The 16,128-nt window shown below is 43.6% G+C and overlaps 2 protein-coding genes and 1 long non-coding RNA gene across 7 annotated transcripts in view; 2 read left to right on the plus strand and 1 right to left on the minus strand.

The window, feature by feature from the left end:
• The window catches only part of ALOX5 (arachidonate 5-lipoxygenase), a 38,425-nt gene extending 31,963 nt beyond the window's left edge, over positions 1-6,462 (plus strand). For all 4 annotated transcript variants that reach the window (XM_041127409.1, XM_041127408.1, XM_041127410.1 and 1 more), the window contains 3 exons: positions 855-955; positions 3,674-3,844; positions 5,089-6,462. In XM_041127409.1, coding sequence (XP_040983343.1) covers positions 855-955; positions 3,674-3,844; positions 5,089-5,268 — 452 coding nt within the window. In that variant the 3' untranslated portion in view covers positions 5,269-6,462. The remainder of the gene's footprint in view (positions 1-854; positions 956-3,673; positions 3,845-5,088) is intronic.
• Positions 6,439-8,497, minus strand: LOC115348417. Of its 2 annotated transcripts, XR_005933576.1 has the most exons (4): positions 8,402-8,497; positions 7,613-7,865; positions 7,333-7,524; positions 6,439-7,252 (listed from the first exon to the last, which is right to left on the minus strand). It is a non-coding gene; the product is annotated as an uncharacterized LOC115348417 (long non-coding RNA). The 2 variants fall into 2 exon arrangements; XR_005933575.1 differs by having other exon boundaries at positions 6,439-7,524.
• A 178-nt stretch (positions 8,498-8,675) lies between these two features.
• LOC115348332 overlaps positions 8,676-16,128 on the plus strand; it is a 31,978-nt gene continuing 24,525 nt past the window's right edge. Inside the window, exon 1 of the mRNA XM_030030853.2 lies at positions 8,676-8,682. Within this exon, the coding sequence (XP_029886713.2) occupies positions 8,676-8,682 (7 nt within the window). The remainder of the gene's footprint in view (positions 8,683-16,128) is intronic.

The following is a 16,128-nucleotide window of genomic DNA, read 5'->3' on the forward strand; positions in this document are numbered from 1 at the left end:
TGGTGGTGGAGATGTGAAGCAGCTGGCACAGGCAGTCTGAGCAGGGGCAGCTCACCCCAGAGTGCTGACAGGTCTCTAGGTATCCTGGGACCTGTGGTCACATTGGGCTGGGATAGGGAGTACAGCACAGGAATGTGATGTAGTGGGGATAGGAGAGATACAGGCTTGGGGGTGCTTTGGTAGCAAAATATTTCCCTAGTCCCTGACTATTCCCTTCTTTCTTTGTATAGCTCCATTTGATTATTCCCCTTCAAAGACAGCTTGATGCAACTACTTCTCTTCCTCATTCTGTTGTTTCTCTTTCAGAAGTTCTCATTTCCTCACTTCCCGTTTCAGCAAATAAGCTCTCCCTCCACTTGCCCTCGCAGTGCACTTGATCTCTGAGCCTCAGGCCTTTATAAATACAAGCACATGGTCATTTGCTCCTTGGCATGAACCTTGCCTGCTTGCACTGCAGACTGAAGAAAAAGGGAGCATCTGAGGCCCCTGCCCTGTGGACTCTCTGGGTTCCTTGCTGCAGGGTAGGCAGGGTGAGAGGACAAGGATACAGTATTTTTTAAAGGTGTAATTATTTTTTGCTTTTCTCTTAAGGAGTGCCACATACTTTGCAAACAGTGGTGATGCCTCACAAACCTGTATGAGGTAAGGCAGGATCACTGTTTTTTACGGCTGGACAGCCAAGACACAGAGAGGTTGAGTAGCTCCTGTTAGACCACACAGCAAGATTCAGAAAGAGAATGCGCTGGTCTTCCCTGACTGCTGCACAGTCCTCTAACTCATGCCTTTTGAGTAGCTGGTTACCACTGGGTTACTTCATAGCTGGGTTACTTAAGCTTTTCTTCTCCCTCATTTAGGGTTTCCTAAGATGATCAGGACACGAGAGAAGCTAGCAGAATATCTCACAGTGATAATATTCACCACATCGGCCCAGCATGCAGCTGTGAATTTTGGTCAGGTAGGAATTTCTGGGAAGACTGTTCTTCTTTCTGGGCTAAGAGGTGCATCTACCAGGGCAAAGTATGAGAAATGGTTTTTGGTAGATGTACAGACATTACATTACTCTTTCTCATCAAAATAACGGCAGAGGCATCTGCAAATCCCCATGAAGCCTGTGGAAACTGAAGTATTTTGGAAGCTGAGAAAGGCATTTTGAGTCCTAAATATGTACCAAAGCTCAAATTTAGGGATTCTAACTTGTATATTTTAGTTTTAGTGATTTTATTATGGGGAACAACTTTTTTAAGCGTTTAAATGGGTTGCTAAGACCCCTTTCAGAAATGGTGAAGGGTTCAGGTGCACAGTCTAGCTACCATGCTTTCCAGACATCACCCGAACTGCCTGGATATGATATGTGCTGGTAGTCTGTGGCACATCCTGCAATGAAATGCAATGACTTATGCTAAGTGGCTTTACTTTGCATTTGCTGTCAATGCATGCATGGGTGACTACTGTGGGTTGCTGTTGTAAGCTGTACTAATTTGGCAGTGTGCCTGTGCCAAAGCAGCATGCATCCCATCTTCAGATGTGGCTTAGGGAACATGTGCAGCACAGCTCAGTGCTGTGACTGCAGTTCATGTAGCTGCATACACCATCTGTCTTTTAGTTGGTGCAGCTGCCTATTTCCAAAAGCTCAGTTCCAGCCATACAGATCTAGCTGGCCTGATGGAGCATTTACCAAGGGTCCTGAGTTAACTAGTTCAAAGCTGCCTTGCACGTCTGCAGGACCTCCACTTCTACTTTCTGCAGCAGCACAGACAAGCCTATACAAGGTAAAGTCTCATTGAAGTCAGTGGGATAGAAGTCCAGATCTTCAATGATATCTAGATACTTAACTCCCACTGACATACATTGAAATTGATGCTCCCTCTGACATACATTGACGTACATAGAAATTTGAAGCAGTACATCTGTGAGGATTGAGGCTTTGGTCATGTGTGGTCATTCAAAAGCACCAATATGCTTAATATTCCCAATGCATGGAAAGGGCATTACTGCTCATTTCTTGAGTTTGCAAGCCAACTGGCAACTTTGAGCTTCCTCTATGTTTAATGTGTCACATACTGATAGCCTGTGTTATCCCTGCCTGCCTTTACTGACATATATCTACCCTGAAACTATAGTATGAGCTTGCCTTTCAAATGCTGTTTCTTCCAACATCAAGGCATTTTGGAAAGCAGACTTCACACCCAGAAGAAAATCTCTTTGTCAGTCTGTATTGCACAGAGTTTCTTCACTGGGTGGGTGGTTGGTCACTGGAACAGGCTCCCCAGGGAAGTGGTCATGGTGTCAAGCCTGTCAGAGTTCAAGGAGCATCTGGACAATGCTCTTAGTCATATGGTTTATTTTTAGGTAGTCCTGTAGGGAGCAGGGAATTGGACTCAATGATCCTTATGAGTCCCTTCCAACTTGAGACATTCTATGATTCTATGAGCTTTTTTTTTCTCACATGTTCTGGCTTCAGGCATGGATGATCTCACAGATAAGCAGGGAGACCATCTTTCCTATGGCAATTATTCCCAAACACATCCCACATCACTCTCCATGTTGACCCTCCTGTCCATCCCTGCAGCTCAGGATCCCTGGAGCAGGTCTAGAGCCAGGTGTCGAATGAACCCCTACTATTCCTGTGCCACATCTGTGACCAGGCACCTCTGCAACTATTCACTTCTAACTTGTCATTACAAGTGATTAAGACATCTCCCAACCTCCCCCTCAGGAAATCCTGTCTGTTCAAGTACGACTAAGAAACCATGTCTTAATATTGTCCAGGCTATTAGGGTTTAGCAGGGAGCCTTCAGAGAATGAGAGGTGGAATTTGGCATGCAGGGGATCTTCAGCCCATCAGCAAAAGGGTCTTCAGCCATGGGAAAAAATGGCAGAGAGAGGGCTGAGGGTAGGAGAAAATGGCTATGCATTGGAGAGAACAGATTGAGGACAGTGTAAGCATGGCACACAGCTGAGATGGGACTTTCCCTCAGGCAGGGCAGGGGATATGTATGAAGGTAATGAAAAAGTGCTTGGAAAAGAAAGAGTTATGGTAAGTGCAGCATCTCAGATGGTGGCAAAACTTGGGCTCATATCTGAGGCAAAATGAGACATCACCATCCCACAACACTGAAGCTGGCCAGAAGTGATTCTGAGTTCCCAGTCTGGCACTCAGCATGGGCACATCCCCATGCCATATTCCATGATGCACCAGCATCCTTTGCCTCTCTTACTGCCTGACCACAGTACTGTGGGCATGTTCTTAGAGCAAATTTTGCAGAAAAGAGGAACTGGAGAAAAGGAGATTTTATCAAGTATAGATTTTTTTATCAGAGGTTGCCTGAGATTATCAGAAGAGATCTTTGTTTAATAAAATAGCTAAGTCCTTAGCCTGGCTGGTGAATCTGGGCCATGTGGCCCATGCATGTGGTTAGCAGAATAACTACTCCTATTTAGACGATCCAACTCTCTCCCTTGCGAGATCCTGAGAAAGACAGTAGGGACTTCCTTGTCTCCTTCAGTCCTTCTCTAGAGCACCTCTCTGTCCTTTAGTTCGTATCTTCTCTTTCTGAGAGGCTCATATTACAGAAGCAAACTCCCTGGTGTCAAGACTCCTGATTTTCTTTGCAGTGTTCCTAAATACCAGCCACTGCAGCTTTTCACTGTGCTCTCTTGCTTTGTTGTGCAGTATGACTGGTGTTCCTGGATTCCCAATGCCCCACCAACAATGCGCCGCCCTCCTCCGACAGAAAAGGGGACAGTCACCATCGAGCAAATTGTGGAGAGTCTGCCAGACAGGGGACGTTCTTGTTGGCATCTTGGAGCTGTCTGGGCCCTGAGCCAGTTCCAGGACAATGAAGTAAGTCGACCTCCGTTCCCTACGTGGTGGAGATGTAGGTGAGACAGCAAGGGCCATGGCAAGACCACACAGACTCACAAGATTGTAGTGCTGCTCTGTTCTTTACCATGTTTGCCTTTCTGTGGAGGGGTATCAGTGGTGTGGGTTTACCCTTGTTCTGCCTGGTGTAAATCAACTCCGAGCAAGAAGTCATATTTTTACTCTGAGGCTGTTTTTCAGCCCAAATTAAAGTTTCTAAACTCAAGCATGGCATTGCTGAGTAAGGATGCTGGTGTGGGAGGAAGAGGAGTGCAGAGGCACATGGGTTTTCTCCACTCCTTGTCCCAGCAGTGCTGGTGGAGAAGCTACAGCACCAGTGTCCCCATGTCCTGCCCCTTTGGAAAATCTGCCCCAGTGCTATGTGCACTGCAGCTGTGGCTTGTGCCTGGCTGTTGTGGAGTGCAAACAAAACAAGCCTACAGGAGGCTTTGCAAGCATGGTCTATAGCCATTTCCCTCTTGTAAAAAGAAGTTGTAGGTACTTGGCTGTCTCACCCAAAGGCTGTGTCTGGAGGATGTGTTTTGAAGTCCTTAAATGGAAGATGATGGGCAGAGGGTACTTCAAATGAAGTTTCTCTTTAAGAAGAAAGCAGATTTCAGCTGGGAAGCTGGTATTATGGGAAATAGTTACCTAAAGCAGGTAATGTTCCAGTATGCATATTGGCAATACAGTGTTCAGGGCACCCTTAGAGTCCAAGCTGACTAAAGCAACTGTCAGGTTGATCTTTGAAGGACACTTTTAAGTCAACAGAAACTTCCATTGCCACTGAAAGAAGCAGTCATCTTCCTTTTTCATCCCTGGCTGTTAATTCCCCTCCCATGCTGTCCTTTACTTTAGCAGCACAAATGTTTGAGTGCCTATGCAGAGATCTCATTTGGGAAGCTGATCTGGCTGACCACTAGCCTGAATAAAAGTGCTTAATTTTGAGTGGATCAGCTCCCTGCAGGTGTAGGAGATGCCACACAGACCACCTAAACCAGCACTGCAGAAAGATGCAGGGATGGAAAGAAGCAGCCAGTGGTGGAGAGAGGATGGCACAGCACCTTTCATTGGCAGTGCCAATGTAGGCTAGCTTAAATATTGATAGTACTATTTTAATAGTAGCATTTGTGAGGCTTTGGGTGTTGTTCTGCTGGATGACATAATGTTGAAACAGAATAGCCTTTGCTTTCTCAAAGCGTGATTTCTTGCTGTTTTTCAATTAGCTGTTTCTAGGCATGTACCCAGATGAACACTTCGTGGAAAAGCCGGTGAAAGAGGCTATGGCAAAATTCCGCAAGAATCTGGATGAGATCGTCAACGCCATCGCCGAGCGTAACAAGAACAAAAAGCTTCCTTATTACTACCTTTCCCCAGATCGCATCCCCAATAGTGTTGCTGTTTGAGCAGATACCCAGGAGAGTTTGGAGGCATGTAAAGCTAATGATGCTTTCCTGTTTACATATGCTTCTTTTCAATGAACTTTCAGAAATGGATAAAATAAGAAACCCACCCTCTCCATCAGAGCTGACCCATAGTCTATTTGGACTTTCAAAACAAATTAGATTATGACTGATCTTGCAGACAAAGCCTAGCTGACGACCCTCTAGGTCAAATTTGTTACAAGTTTATTTTTCCAAGATTTTTTAATTAATCTTAGAATCAATATCCATGTTTCTGTTAGCTTTTCCTCTCCTGGTCAAAACAGTATAATCACAGATTTGCTTATCTTACTCAATGAAAATAGTATCACGAGCAATAAGCAAGCCACATCTTTAAAATCCTTCCTATTTTTAGTAGGTGACACTGGTGACATAAAAATATAATCTTTAAAGTTTATGCATTGTTTTTAATCTGATTAAAACAAATGTTAAATATTTTCATGTCATTATCAGGGTAAAGGTAGAAGCAGAACATGTTCTTAACATAGCTGATGGGTTTTTATCACTTTCTTACCGAGATAGCCCAATTCACAGGAGATGAAAATTTTTTACCTACATAAACCTATATATTTTCTACGTAAAACTAGGAAGGTTTGTTTTAGCCTCTGTCAGCAGAGTTTGATGTCATTCATATGTACAGACAAATGTTTTGCTTAGCACAATGGCAACAAGTACAGACCTAGCAGTGCTTACACTTGATTTCTGTTTCATTGCTGAGACTGCTGGGTTTTGTGGATAGTTTCTTCTGTTTTGTGGGGGATGAAGAGGCTGCTTTGTATAATGATAAAAGTTGTGGAGAAGGGTTAATTGGCAGCTTCTAAGAGGAATCTTTAGATTTGGCCAATTAAGCATAATCGGCATGTTCCACCTTGGTTAGAAACAACTGAGTTTTGTCTGTTTTGTTTAGAGGTGATTACATTCAAATACTTGGGCTCTGGTTAAAGTTGAGAGAGTCACTGAGATAATGAAAGCTAAAATGAGGTTTGGGAAATTTAATCTTTTATGGTTTGGGAAATTTAAGAGTTGTAGTTTTGTTAATAACAATTTTGGTTTATTTTTCCCAGAATTTGTTCCTTGTACTAGCTTCACCAGCCTGCAGTGTGTTTTCTCAATAGATAAGAAAGCTTCTTGTGCTAATAAAACAAAACTGAACAAGAACATCTAGCTTTTATTTCTTAACTCAATATCTAATGCTGTATTTCTCAAAAAACTTGTAGGAATAAGCACAGTGTACTGTGTAGAGAAATGAAGCTCCTGCACTTTGAGAAATATAGTTATTTCTATCATTCATATGTGATTTGGAAAAGGGTATTACTAAATTATACGTCCTTTCTGTTTCATATGAAACACAGGCGTGGAAACTGATTTGAGACCCTTTACAGTGGACTGATTGCCTTTTTCTCCCCCCAGCTAAAGAGTTTCAGCCAAAATGTGGAAGGTAAGACCACTTCCTGTTATTGAGGAAGTACATTTAAGACTTCTGCATCTTCCCTTTGCTGCAAACCATGAGAAGTGATGACTGTAGGAGCCAAGACATGCAATTGTGTAGCAACACTGGAATGGGACCAGAGGATCAGAGACCATAACGTGCGAGCCACAAAAATAAAAAAAATTAAAAAAAGAAAAAAGGCACAACTTCAGTGCAAAAGGCAAAAAATGCAACAAGCTGATGCAATATATCCAACATGCCAGCTCTAACTCTTGTCCTTCCCCTGCATACAGCAAATGTCTTCTTGCCTCAGCTTTCATATGATAATGATCTGCATAATCAAATATCTGTCTAGAAAACAAAATATGGGAAGAGAGGCTGATGGCTGTTCTCTTGCATCTGTTCCCCCTGCTCTAGCCTGTGGACCTGGGATACAAGTAGGGTTGATGGGAGGTTTAGGGAATTGACTGCGCAGCTTTGAAGGCTGATATTAGCAGTCCGATTCAACTGGAGGAGAGGCTGTGGAAAGAGGTAAGGACGTTAAAAGTAACACTGGCACCAGAAAGGAAGCAAATACATGCAAATAGTAAAGTGCTTACTCTTCCAGGCGTCTGGGTACACATGTTGCTGTCCCACTCCCTGCTCCCTTTTCGACTGGTCACCATCCACCAGAAAGTGATCTTCCTGTTCATGGGCCATGGGTTCCTCCCCTCCATCTTTAGCCATGGCTTGCACAGAGGTATCTCCTAAGTCATGGTACTAAGGTACGGTGTCCACTTGCAGGATCGCTCCTAGGTGGAAATGAAAGGATCAGCTCTTTCTGAAGTGGGTCATGCACTCAGCTTTGTGATAGATATTACTGTTTGATGTGCATCGTACCATTTCTAACGTGGTTTGACAGCCAATAGCATGTGTCTTGGCTGGATGGCTGTTCCTGCTGGCCAGTCCAAGGGAATTTTGCCTGTCTCTTCAACTTGAGCTTCCTTGCTGCCTTTTCCAATTGCAGTGATTCTCAATTGGATGGAAGATTGAACTGGAAGACTTCCCTTCAGAAAGTCCTGGCAGTAACTCAGGAGACTCTGGCATCTCAGCCCTTCCTCTTTGCGTTTGGTCACAGGAGAGGACACTCCAGCTGTAAAACACCATTAGTGTTAGTGAGAAATAACTGGGAAGGGTTGTCCTAAAGGACTGTCACAAATAGAGAGAGCCTGATGTTTTCTGCCCAAGCAGATTCAAAAAAATCTCTCCTTAAGGAGAAAAGGAGGCCTTGAGATGGAGAGAGACCATCAATGAGGGGACAAGGCAGGCATTTCCCTGTTGAAGTCTCTGACTTTGGGTTCATTGGAGCCCTCTGCAGCCAGCCCAGCTCTCATCACTGACCTCCCATGCTTTCTTCTTTTTGCAGGGTGAGTTTACCCCTGTAAACTCCTTTTGGGACATTACCTTTCCCAACCCTCAAACATCCCTTGCAATAATATGATTCTCACTGTCCCTGGAAACAAAGCGCACATACTTCATAGTCATCCCATGTGAAGTAAGCTACCCATTTTTTTTGCAATCAATCCCCATTCTACAGGTGGGGAAATGGAACAAGAGCAATGAAATCCAGCAGATCAGGTCTGATTTGAGGTGCCTCCTTCATAGAAAGATTGTGAGAAAGTTGTTTACCTGCAGCACGCTGATTAGCCTTCCAGAGAGCAGACAGCACATTCAGGCCTCGCTACTCAGAATTACGTGCTCTGTTGCATGTAGGGCAGAACATGGAATAGACCCCAGAAGACCTGTTTCTAACAAGCAAGTTTTAATCAGCAGCTGGCCTTTCCTGCCACAGTAGTAGCTACATGGTATCTAGGAAGCTATTGCACACACTGAGATAGTATCACAAAGTGCTTAGTTTGCTTTATTTGTACTATAAACAGGAATAAATATTGCACAATCAGACATGGCTGGTAAGTTTAGAGGTTAACTGAGTCATGGGGTTTTATGGCCAGAAAACGTACCTATGATTGCTTAGACTGATCTCAGCATAACACAGATCTTTGGATTTCCCTGAAGCATTTCCCTCTTCAATACAGGGGTGCTTGATCTAGGAAACTATCTTCTGTAAAAACATCTACTCATGATTTACTGAAATACACAGTTCACCCTGGTGCCTGAGTCACTTGTCTCACCAGTGAATCCCTCGTGCTGTGTTTCTAGTTCTGTGTGCATTCAGTTTTTGCTTCTTGCAACAGCTTCTTGCAGTAGCTTTGTGTGACTGAAGATCCTTCTCTGACCAGTTCCCTACTACATCCTTCCCCTTTCTTTTGGTAAACTGAATAGATTAATTTCCTGGAACCTTTTGCTGTAAGACTTTCTTTAAACCTCTTTTCCATTACCACTGTGTGGACAACACGTGGGCAGCTGACAATGACCATGAGTCAATGGCTATTTCAGCCATTATTTTCATAGGCCGCTTTTCCTCCTGCTTGCAACTATATGTCTGCAGTTTGTCCATAGATTTAGGTCTCTGACCTGTAAAATGAGCACAACAGGTTGGTTGCTTGCAACCAGCAGCTCAAGAGATCCAGACTGGATGCAAATCTCAGTGGCCCAGCCTTACTAGTTCCAGTTACTGGAGGACACCAGTGTGTTTGTGTGGTTTATCGGCAACCTCTTCATTGCACCAGCTTTGACGTTCAAATTCAGCTGCTGTTGCCACCCCAAGTCTGTGTTCTCTGCTAAACAGATAGGTGGTAGGAACCAATGAACATTGCAGCTGACACAAGCAGTAGCCTTGGCCGAGGGCAGCGGGAGGCAGGATGGGCGCATCAAGGAAGCCTTGTCTCCTGGATCCTGCCAGGGGCAGGGACACACACACTCACAGAGGTGCTGCCATCACTGGTGCATGCAGCCAGTGTGCAGGGGAAGGGAGGGACTGGCTGCTCACCAGCTTGTCTTAATTCACATACATGCAGGTACATGCATACAGGGATATGAATATATCGTAAGGACACAAGCAGGTGACACGACTGGAAGTGCAGAGTAATGTGGTAAACCATCACAGACACTGGAGGAACTTCAGGTGGGCAGAAAGTTGTCACCTGAATTTGGGTTTTGGCTGGAGAGCAGAGTCTAAAAGGCTTAATAAAAGGTTAGCCAGGCTTTTTCATGACTGTGAGAAATTACTGCCGCTTCAAAAGGACATGTCTACTGTGCTACTAGACATCTCAGAATATATGTCAACTATACAGACAGAGGGAAAATACAACCTATAGGGATTTGTCCATAACCACTCAGAAAATCAGAGGCAAAACTCAGAAAAACAAGGGTGTCAGTTCTGTGATCTGGCCACAAGGCCTGAATTTCCTTCCCTTACTGCTAGATTTCCCTTGCAAAGCAAAAGCTGATGTTGCAGTTGTCCAGATAAATGGACAAAATAATGGATAAAATGCTGATGGTCTTCAGCAGTCGCAGAAGACAAGAGCTTTACCAGTTGAAGAATTAAATTCCAGTCTCAATATGCCTTTATCTGGCAAACACTGGGAAGGTTAATTGCCCTGTGCAGTGAGATGGGGATGCTGAATAAGGTGCTGCTCCTTCCGACAGATCTCCCCACAGACCGGAGATGTACAGTTTTCATTTTTGTGGGGTGAGTTCTAACACAACAAATTTTTTTAATTGAATGGATATGCAATAAATTGCTTTGGAAGGGTGGGGGGGAAGGTAACTGAATTAGTCATTTTCAGCTGCTTCTCTGTGCTATCACTTGTAAAATCAGAAGCAACGGAGCGGTTTAAGTGTTTGTTCATTTGGTGGTTTTTCTTTTTTTTTTTTTTTTAAGCAGATGTTAGTAGAGATTATTTTGCACATAGTTTATTTTAATGAACTTTCTTTAGCCACAGAACAGGCGCAGCAAAGGCAAAGGTATATGGAGTGTGTCTTGGAGACCATGAGGGATGTTCTGACAGCTGACCTGAAGTTATCATTGAGGTTAGAAGATAATTTAATATCTATAATATATTAGAGTGTCCCTGTACCATCTGTCAGTTTTAGTGTCAAGAAAAGTTTTAGGTGTTGTGGATTATTGGCCATTGCCACCTCATCTTCAACAACTGCCAGTCTCTTGATAAAAGCCTTTGCCTCAGGATACAGTAAAAGGAAGGCAGAAGATCTATTTGTTGATGATAGCCTGTTGATACTGGAAACAGAAATGGGCAAGATTCTGGGGGTGCTCTAAACTGACATAGCTAATTTGAAATAATTGATGGCTATATGGATTTATACCCACAGCTGTCTTTAATTTTTACCTTTATAGATATTGCTGACTATTTTGATCCTTTCCTGTTCATTCCTAGAAATGGCATGCTTCCCTTACAGCTAGTAATTGTGGGCAGATTCTTTTCCAAAGCACTAGAGGGCAGCAATATTATATTAAGATAAATCTTTTCCAGCCTTGGACAATACTGGTACCAGCAAGATGAGCCCTGGTTTCTCCTACTATACCTCTTCTCCAACAGAGCTTGCAGTGTTGTTCAATCACAATTCTGATTGCTAGGGCCAACACCATATCACTGATTTTTAATTTTTTAAAAATTTTTTTTAATGAGTCCTCATTCATCCTTTGCTGTACTAAAGCAGACTTCAAACATGCAAAGCCTGCCACTAGGGTATGGTGTGCTGGCTTGTACTTAGTACCTCTGCCTTTGCATTAGACCACCTGTTAGTTAAATACACACTTAGGTGGAAGGGCATGAAGAGGCTCCCTCTGTGCGCAAGTTGCTGTTCAGGAGATCTGCTTGTCTGAGGCTTTCTCACTGCTCCTGCTGGCCACCTCCTGGCACATGGGCTCTCCTAGCAGCACTGTTAGAGGACAGCCCTTACTGATACTGTCACAACTGGGTTGTTGCCATCTATTTGGCAATATCAGACGTGGCTCTTGCCTTGATATACTAAGTACTTTGTATGCTGGGTTCACATCTACTTGAGGCAGGAGGGCAATTCTGACGAGGGTGTTCACGTGCCAGCTCTTGGTCTGGAGGGGATATCATCTTATCCAACGCTTCTGCTCTTGAGTTTTCCCAGGAGGAGACTAGATGTTTTTCAGGTTACCTGGCGTTACTCTCTGGAAAGCAGACTTTTGAGAGCTTCAGCTTTTTCTATTTCGTATAAAACAAAGACAGATCTCTTTAAGGCAGGCAAGGCCAAAACAGTAAGAGTTCAGCATTTTAGGTGACAGAGAAAAGTGTGTGGGATTAGAGTTCCTAAACACTGCATGGGTCTGAGGATAATTGCAGTAGGTTTCAAAAAGCCTGCACTCACACCACAGCCAGTGAGAGCGGGAAAAATCAAGTTGGACTAAGTCCCTTCAGCTTCAATATACGACTCAACATCTCTACTGTTGTAACTAGCAACAGCCTTTGGTTCAGTGGGTCAGAGCCCAAACCCTCATTTTTCTTCGTTTAAGAGAAGTATGTTTTCTTCACTTGCAGAGAGTAGTGCAGCTAGGTAATGTCAAGGCAAAAGGCTGGATAAGATTAACTGAATTTAACTGAATAACAAACAAAGCAGAAACATGGATGAAGACTCTAGATCTGAACTGTCATGAGCTTTGGGTAATTCTGCCTCTAAATCCAGAGAGAGTCAGGTTTTCTACTCAGGTCCATCTCTAACTGTCTATTTACTTATCTCTAAGCTTCAGGGCATGAGATAGTCACTATCCGGCTGAGAGGAAATCGTCAGATTAGTAGGATAGCAATGTGTCGGCTCACGGGTTTTTAGTGCCTCTTTTGGAGCTGTCCTCTACGGTTCACGTCGGGGATTGCATCCTGTGTTAGAAAGACAGCTGGTTTTGCTTCCCAATCCACACAGCAATTATCTGTGTTACTGAACAAATTTCCTGTTTGTACATATGCAAGTGGTGGACAATGCCTGAATACCTTCAGTGCAGTGAGAGAAATAGTAAGTGAGCTGTTGTTCAAATATTTCCTTGTAAGAGTTGAGTTGGAACCTAGTATCCTAGTTTTAACATCTGGACTTTGGTAGGTCTCTATCCAGCTTCAAATTCAGCTTCCCTGGTGAGCACAACTAAAACTGTACATCCAGCAGCCTTTTAACTTTAGTTTTGCAGTGTTTAAAATCCAGTACTTGGTGATTAGGCTCAACCTGTAATTATGTAGTTGAGTTATGACCTCATTAAAAAAACCAAGAAAAAGTTATGTGGGAAGTCAGTAAACTCAATTTTTCATAGGCTTCCTTCTTGGAAGACCTCTGCTGAAACCAAGGGAGCACCACAAGATGGCAAGTCGGCCTGCCACGATTTGTTTACGTATTGCGGGAAGAAACAAGGCACTGAGCTGCTTCATCTATGAGTGCAAAGTTCATATCTCCACCTCTTCCAATAATTAGCTGGACTGATGCCAAGACTGGGTGAAAAAAGCTTGAAATAATAGCAAAGCTATGCCTCAAAAGAGAGGTATGCCCTGAATACTTTACCACACATCCAGCAAGCCTCTGGTGGATTTGCTAGCAAGCACCAACATTTTCCACTGCTGTCCCAGGCAGCTGCTGACATAAGAGGGATTCGGCTTTGTACAGGGAAGAAGGAAAGAAAAAGAACTGGCAATGGGAGAAACCAGGAAGGATGTTTTTTTCTGTCTATAAAATCCATATTCAAGACATAAGAAAGGGAAGGAGCAGACATCCTGGTGGGACTTGTGAGCACCATGTGGTAAGTAATGTCACTTTTATTTCTTGTGGAGGCAGTAAAACATGTATCTCTATCCTAACCACTGAACTCCCCAGTGATTTTATAGAAAAGATTAATTTGTCTCTGGCTTTGGTGGTTTTTTCCTCCTCCTTCCTGACATGCTCCCTCAGGGATGAACTGCACTGTTTGGCTCAGCTCCCCAAATCTGACCTGCTGTTGTGTTCGTTTGGTAACTGCGAGACAGAAGTGCTTGGGAAGAATGTCACCAGGCAAGACTCGTTGGCAAGTTCAGCCAGAGATCCCACTGTAATTAGATAGGCTCTTGTTGGTATAGGCTATGCTTTTCTTTCTTTTAAACCTCCTAGCTGCAGATGGGTTATTAGTTACTGCTGATAGTGTATTCACCTCCTCAGACTTATCTACGGCTAGATCTATTTTGCAGGTGTTGCTCCTGAAGTGTCTTTTCCTTTCCATAAATGGCAGACCTTGTGTCTGCAGATTTCTTCTTTCCCATTTGCCTACTTGACTGGAAACAACATTCAGAAACAAAACCATGAGGAAAAAGCAATTCGTGCTCCCTCATGTTACCTGTATTTCCAGGCCAATAAAGAAATCAAGTTGTCTAAGAGAAAGTGAGAAGTGGGATCTGATGTGGTAAGAGATGCTCTGGAACTCCTGGGGTCATCCTGACGCTCTTAGTCTTTACCCTTACTAATATTTTCTCATCCCAGACTGGGTGGCTCAGTGAGATAACACACAGGAAACCACCATGGCTTGGATTTGAAGTCTTTATTCTCAGAAGTGTGTATCTGCTCTTACATAGCATGGTTATCGTTCACATATGCCTAAACAAACAAACACACTTGTAGAAACTAATGTGTACTCTATAATGTTCTTGATTTGCCTGTGGCAGAGTAAGATCTCTGGCTGACCTTGTTACAATGCCAAGTGTCCTGGTTTCGGCTGGTATAGAGTTCGCGAGTCTAGTATATAAACTGGGGAGAGTTGGCCTGGGGCGGGGGATTGCTGCTCAGGAACTAACTGGGCATCGGTCTGCGAGTGGTGAGCAATTGCATTGTGCATCACTTGTTTTGTATATTCCAATTCTTTCATTATTATTGTAATTTTATTATTGTTACTATTATCATTAATGGTTTCTTCCCTTCTGTTCTATTAAACTGTTCTTATCTCAACCCACAAGTTTTACCTTTTTTTTTTTTTCAGATTCTCTCCCCCATTCCACTGGGGCGGGGGGGCGGGAAGTGAGTGAGCAGCTGCGTGGTGCTTAGTTGCTGGCTGGGGTTAAACCACAACACCAAGTCAGAGCAGTTGCATGAAGATTGGAACTAAAGATTGACTGCTTAGGCCAGGGGTATATGTGGTGGTTAGGACCAGAGCCTGAGTCTGACAGGATGTTCTCCAAAATGCAGTGATATCTGGATGCATATTTTTGCTCAGTGATTTGCGTGGAGTACAAGGATGCAATACCTTGCTCACATTCAAAAGCTGCGCTACAAAATGTGTCCTTCTTGGAAGCTACCCATGTTTTATGTCCCCTGTCTTTTCACAAGTTCTGTGGTGGGCACTCAGAAATGCTAATAGAAATGAGTCATGTAGTATTGGCTCCTGAGCAGAATTTTTTATTCATTTACTGGCAGAACAGGATTGTTTAATCTGCCAAAGGGCATGAAGCATTCAGTACCCACTAAGAACTAGTGGGAGATGAAAGTTGGTAAATTCTGCATATAAGGACTTGTGGAAAATTCCTATAGACCCAAAGAGGACCCATGCTAACACAATTCTACTGAAACTCTAGCAAGATCTGATCACCTACAAAGCAGGAATTAGGCTCAACAGTGATTGGTCTGTTCTGAGATGCTGAACATGCTCGACAAATATTGGCCTTTTAAATGAGTCTTCAGTTCAGTTACTCCTGTAATTAGTGCTCTTCTCTATCCAGAAGCTGTGTGGTGTGGTCTGTCATAGAGAGAAATGTAGAGACTGAAGAGGTGAGGTGTGGTACAACAAAGCAAGGCAAATCAGCTGTTCTAGACAAAGGGTTTGTGGTGGCCTTGGCCACAGTTTGAGGGAGCTGTCTGGAGAGGTTGGAGAGAACTGCCTGGTGGGGAGACAATAGAAGGCAGCTCTCAGAAAGTCCTGTGCACCAGAAACTGGGACCCAGCAGGAGGCAGTTGGATAGTTTCACTATTTAATTTTGAGCTTCATATTAATAAACCTTGATCCTAGTAAGAGGAGGGCTACTGGGAAAACTCCTTCCCGCTGCAGCATGACTAACAGTTGGAAAAGGAACCTGAGCCAAAGTAGCAAGCATAAGTGCAAATGTAGCAGGGATACATCCTACTATGGTGATGAAAAGGAAAAGGCCCAGCTTGCTATGTCCTGTTCTGTAGCTTTTCAGTTACTGGAAGAAATTTGGATTGCTAGATGTGAATGAAAAGACCAGAACATTGTTTTCTGGGTGTTTTGTACTGGTGTGTGCCAATATCCTCAAGGACATGCAAGTTACCACCTGGATATCTGTAAAGAAATACTTGCAAAGCAAGGCAGGAGAATAATTGAGACCTCCTTACCAATGCTTCTAGGAGAAGGCAAACTGAGCCTCCTATGGCCGTGGAAGCTGCCATAAATGTTTGTAGAACCTGATCTCATGTCCCTGCCACAAAGACCTCGGTGATACCACAGTGCA

Source organism: Aquila chrysaetos, chromosome 11 (genome assembly GCF_900496995.4).
Source record: "Aquila chrysaetos chrysaetos chromosome 11, bAquChr1.4, whole genome shotgun sequence".
Taxonomy (NCBI): Eukaryota; Metazoa; Chordata; class Aves; order Accipitriformes; family Accipitridae; genus Aquila; species Aquila chrysaetos.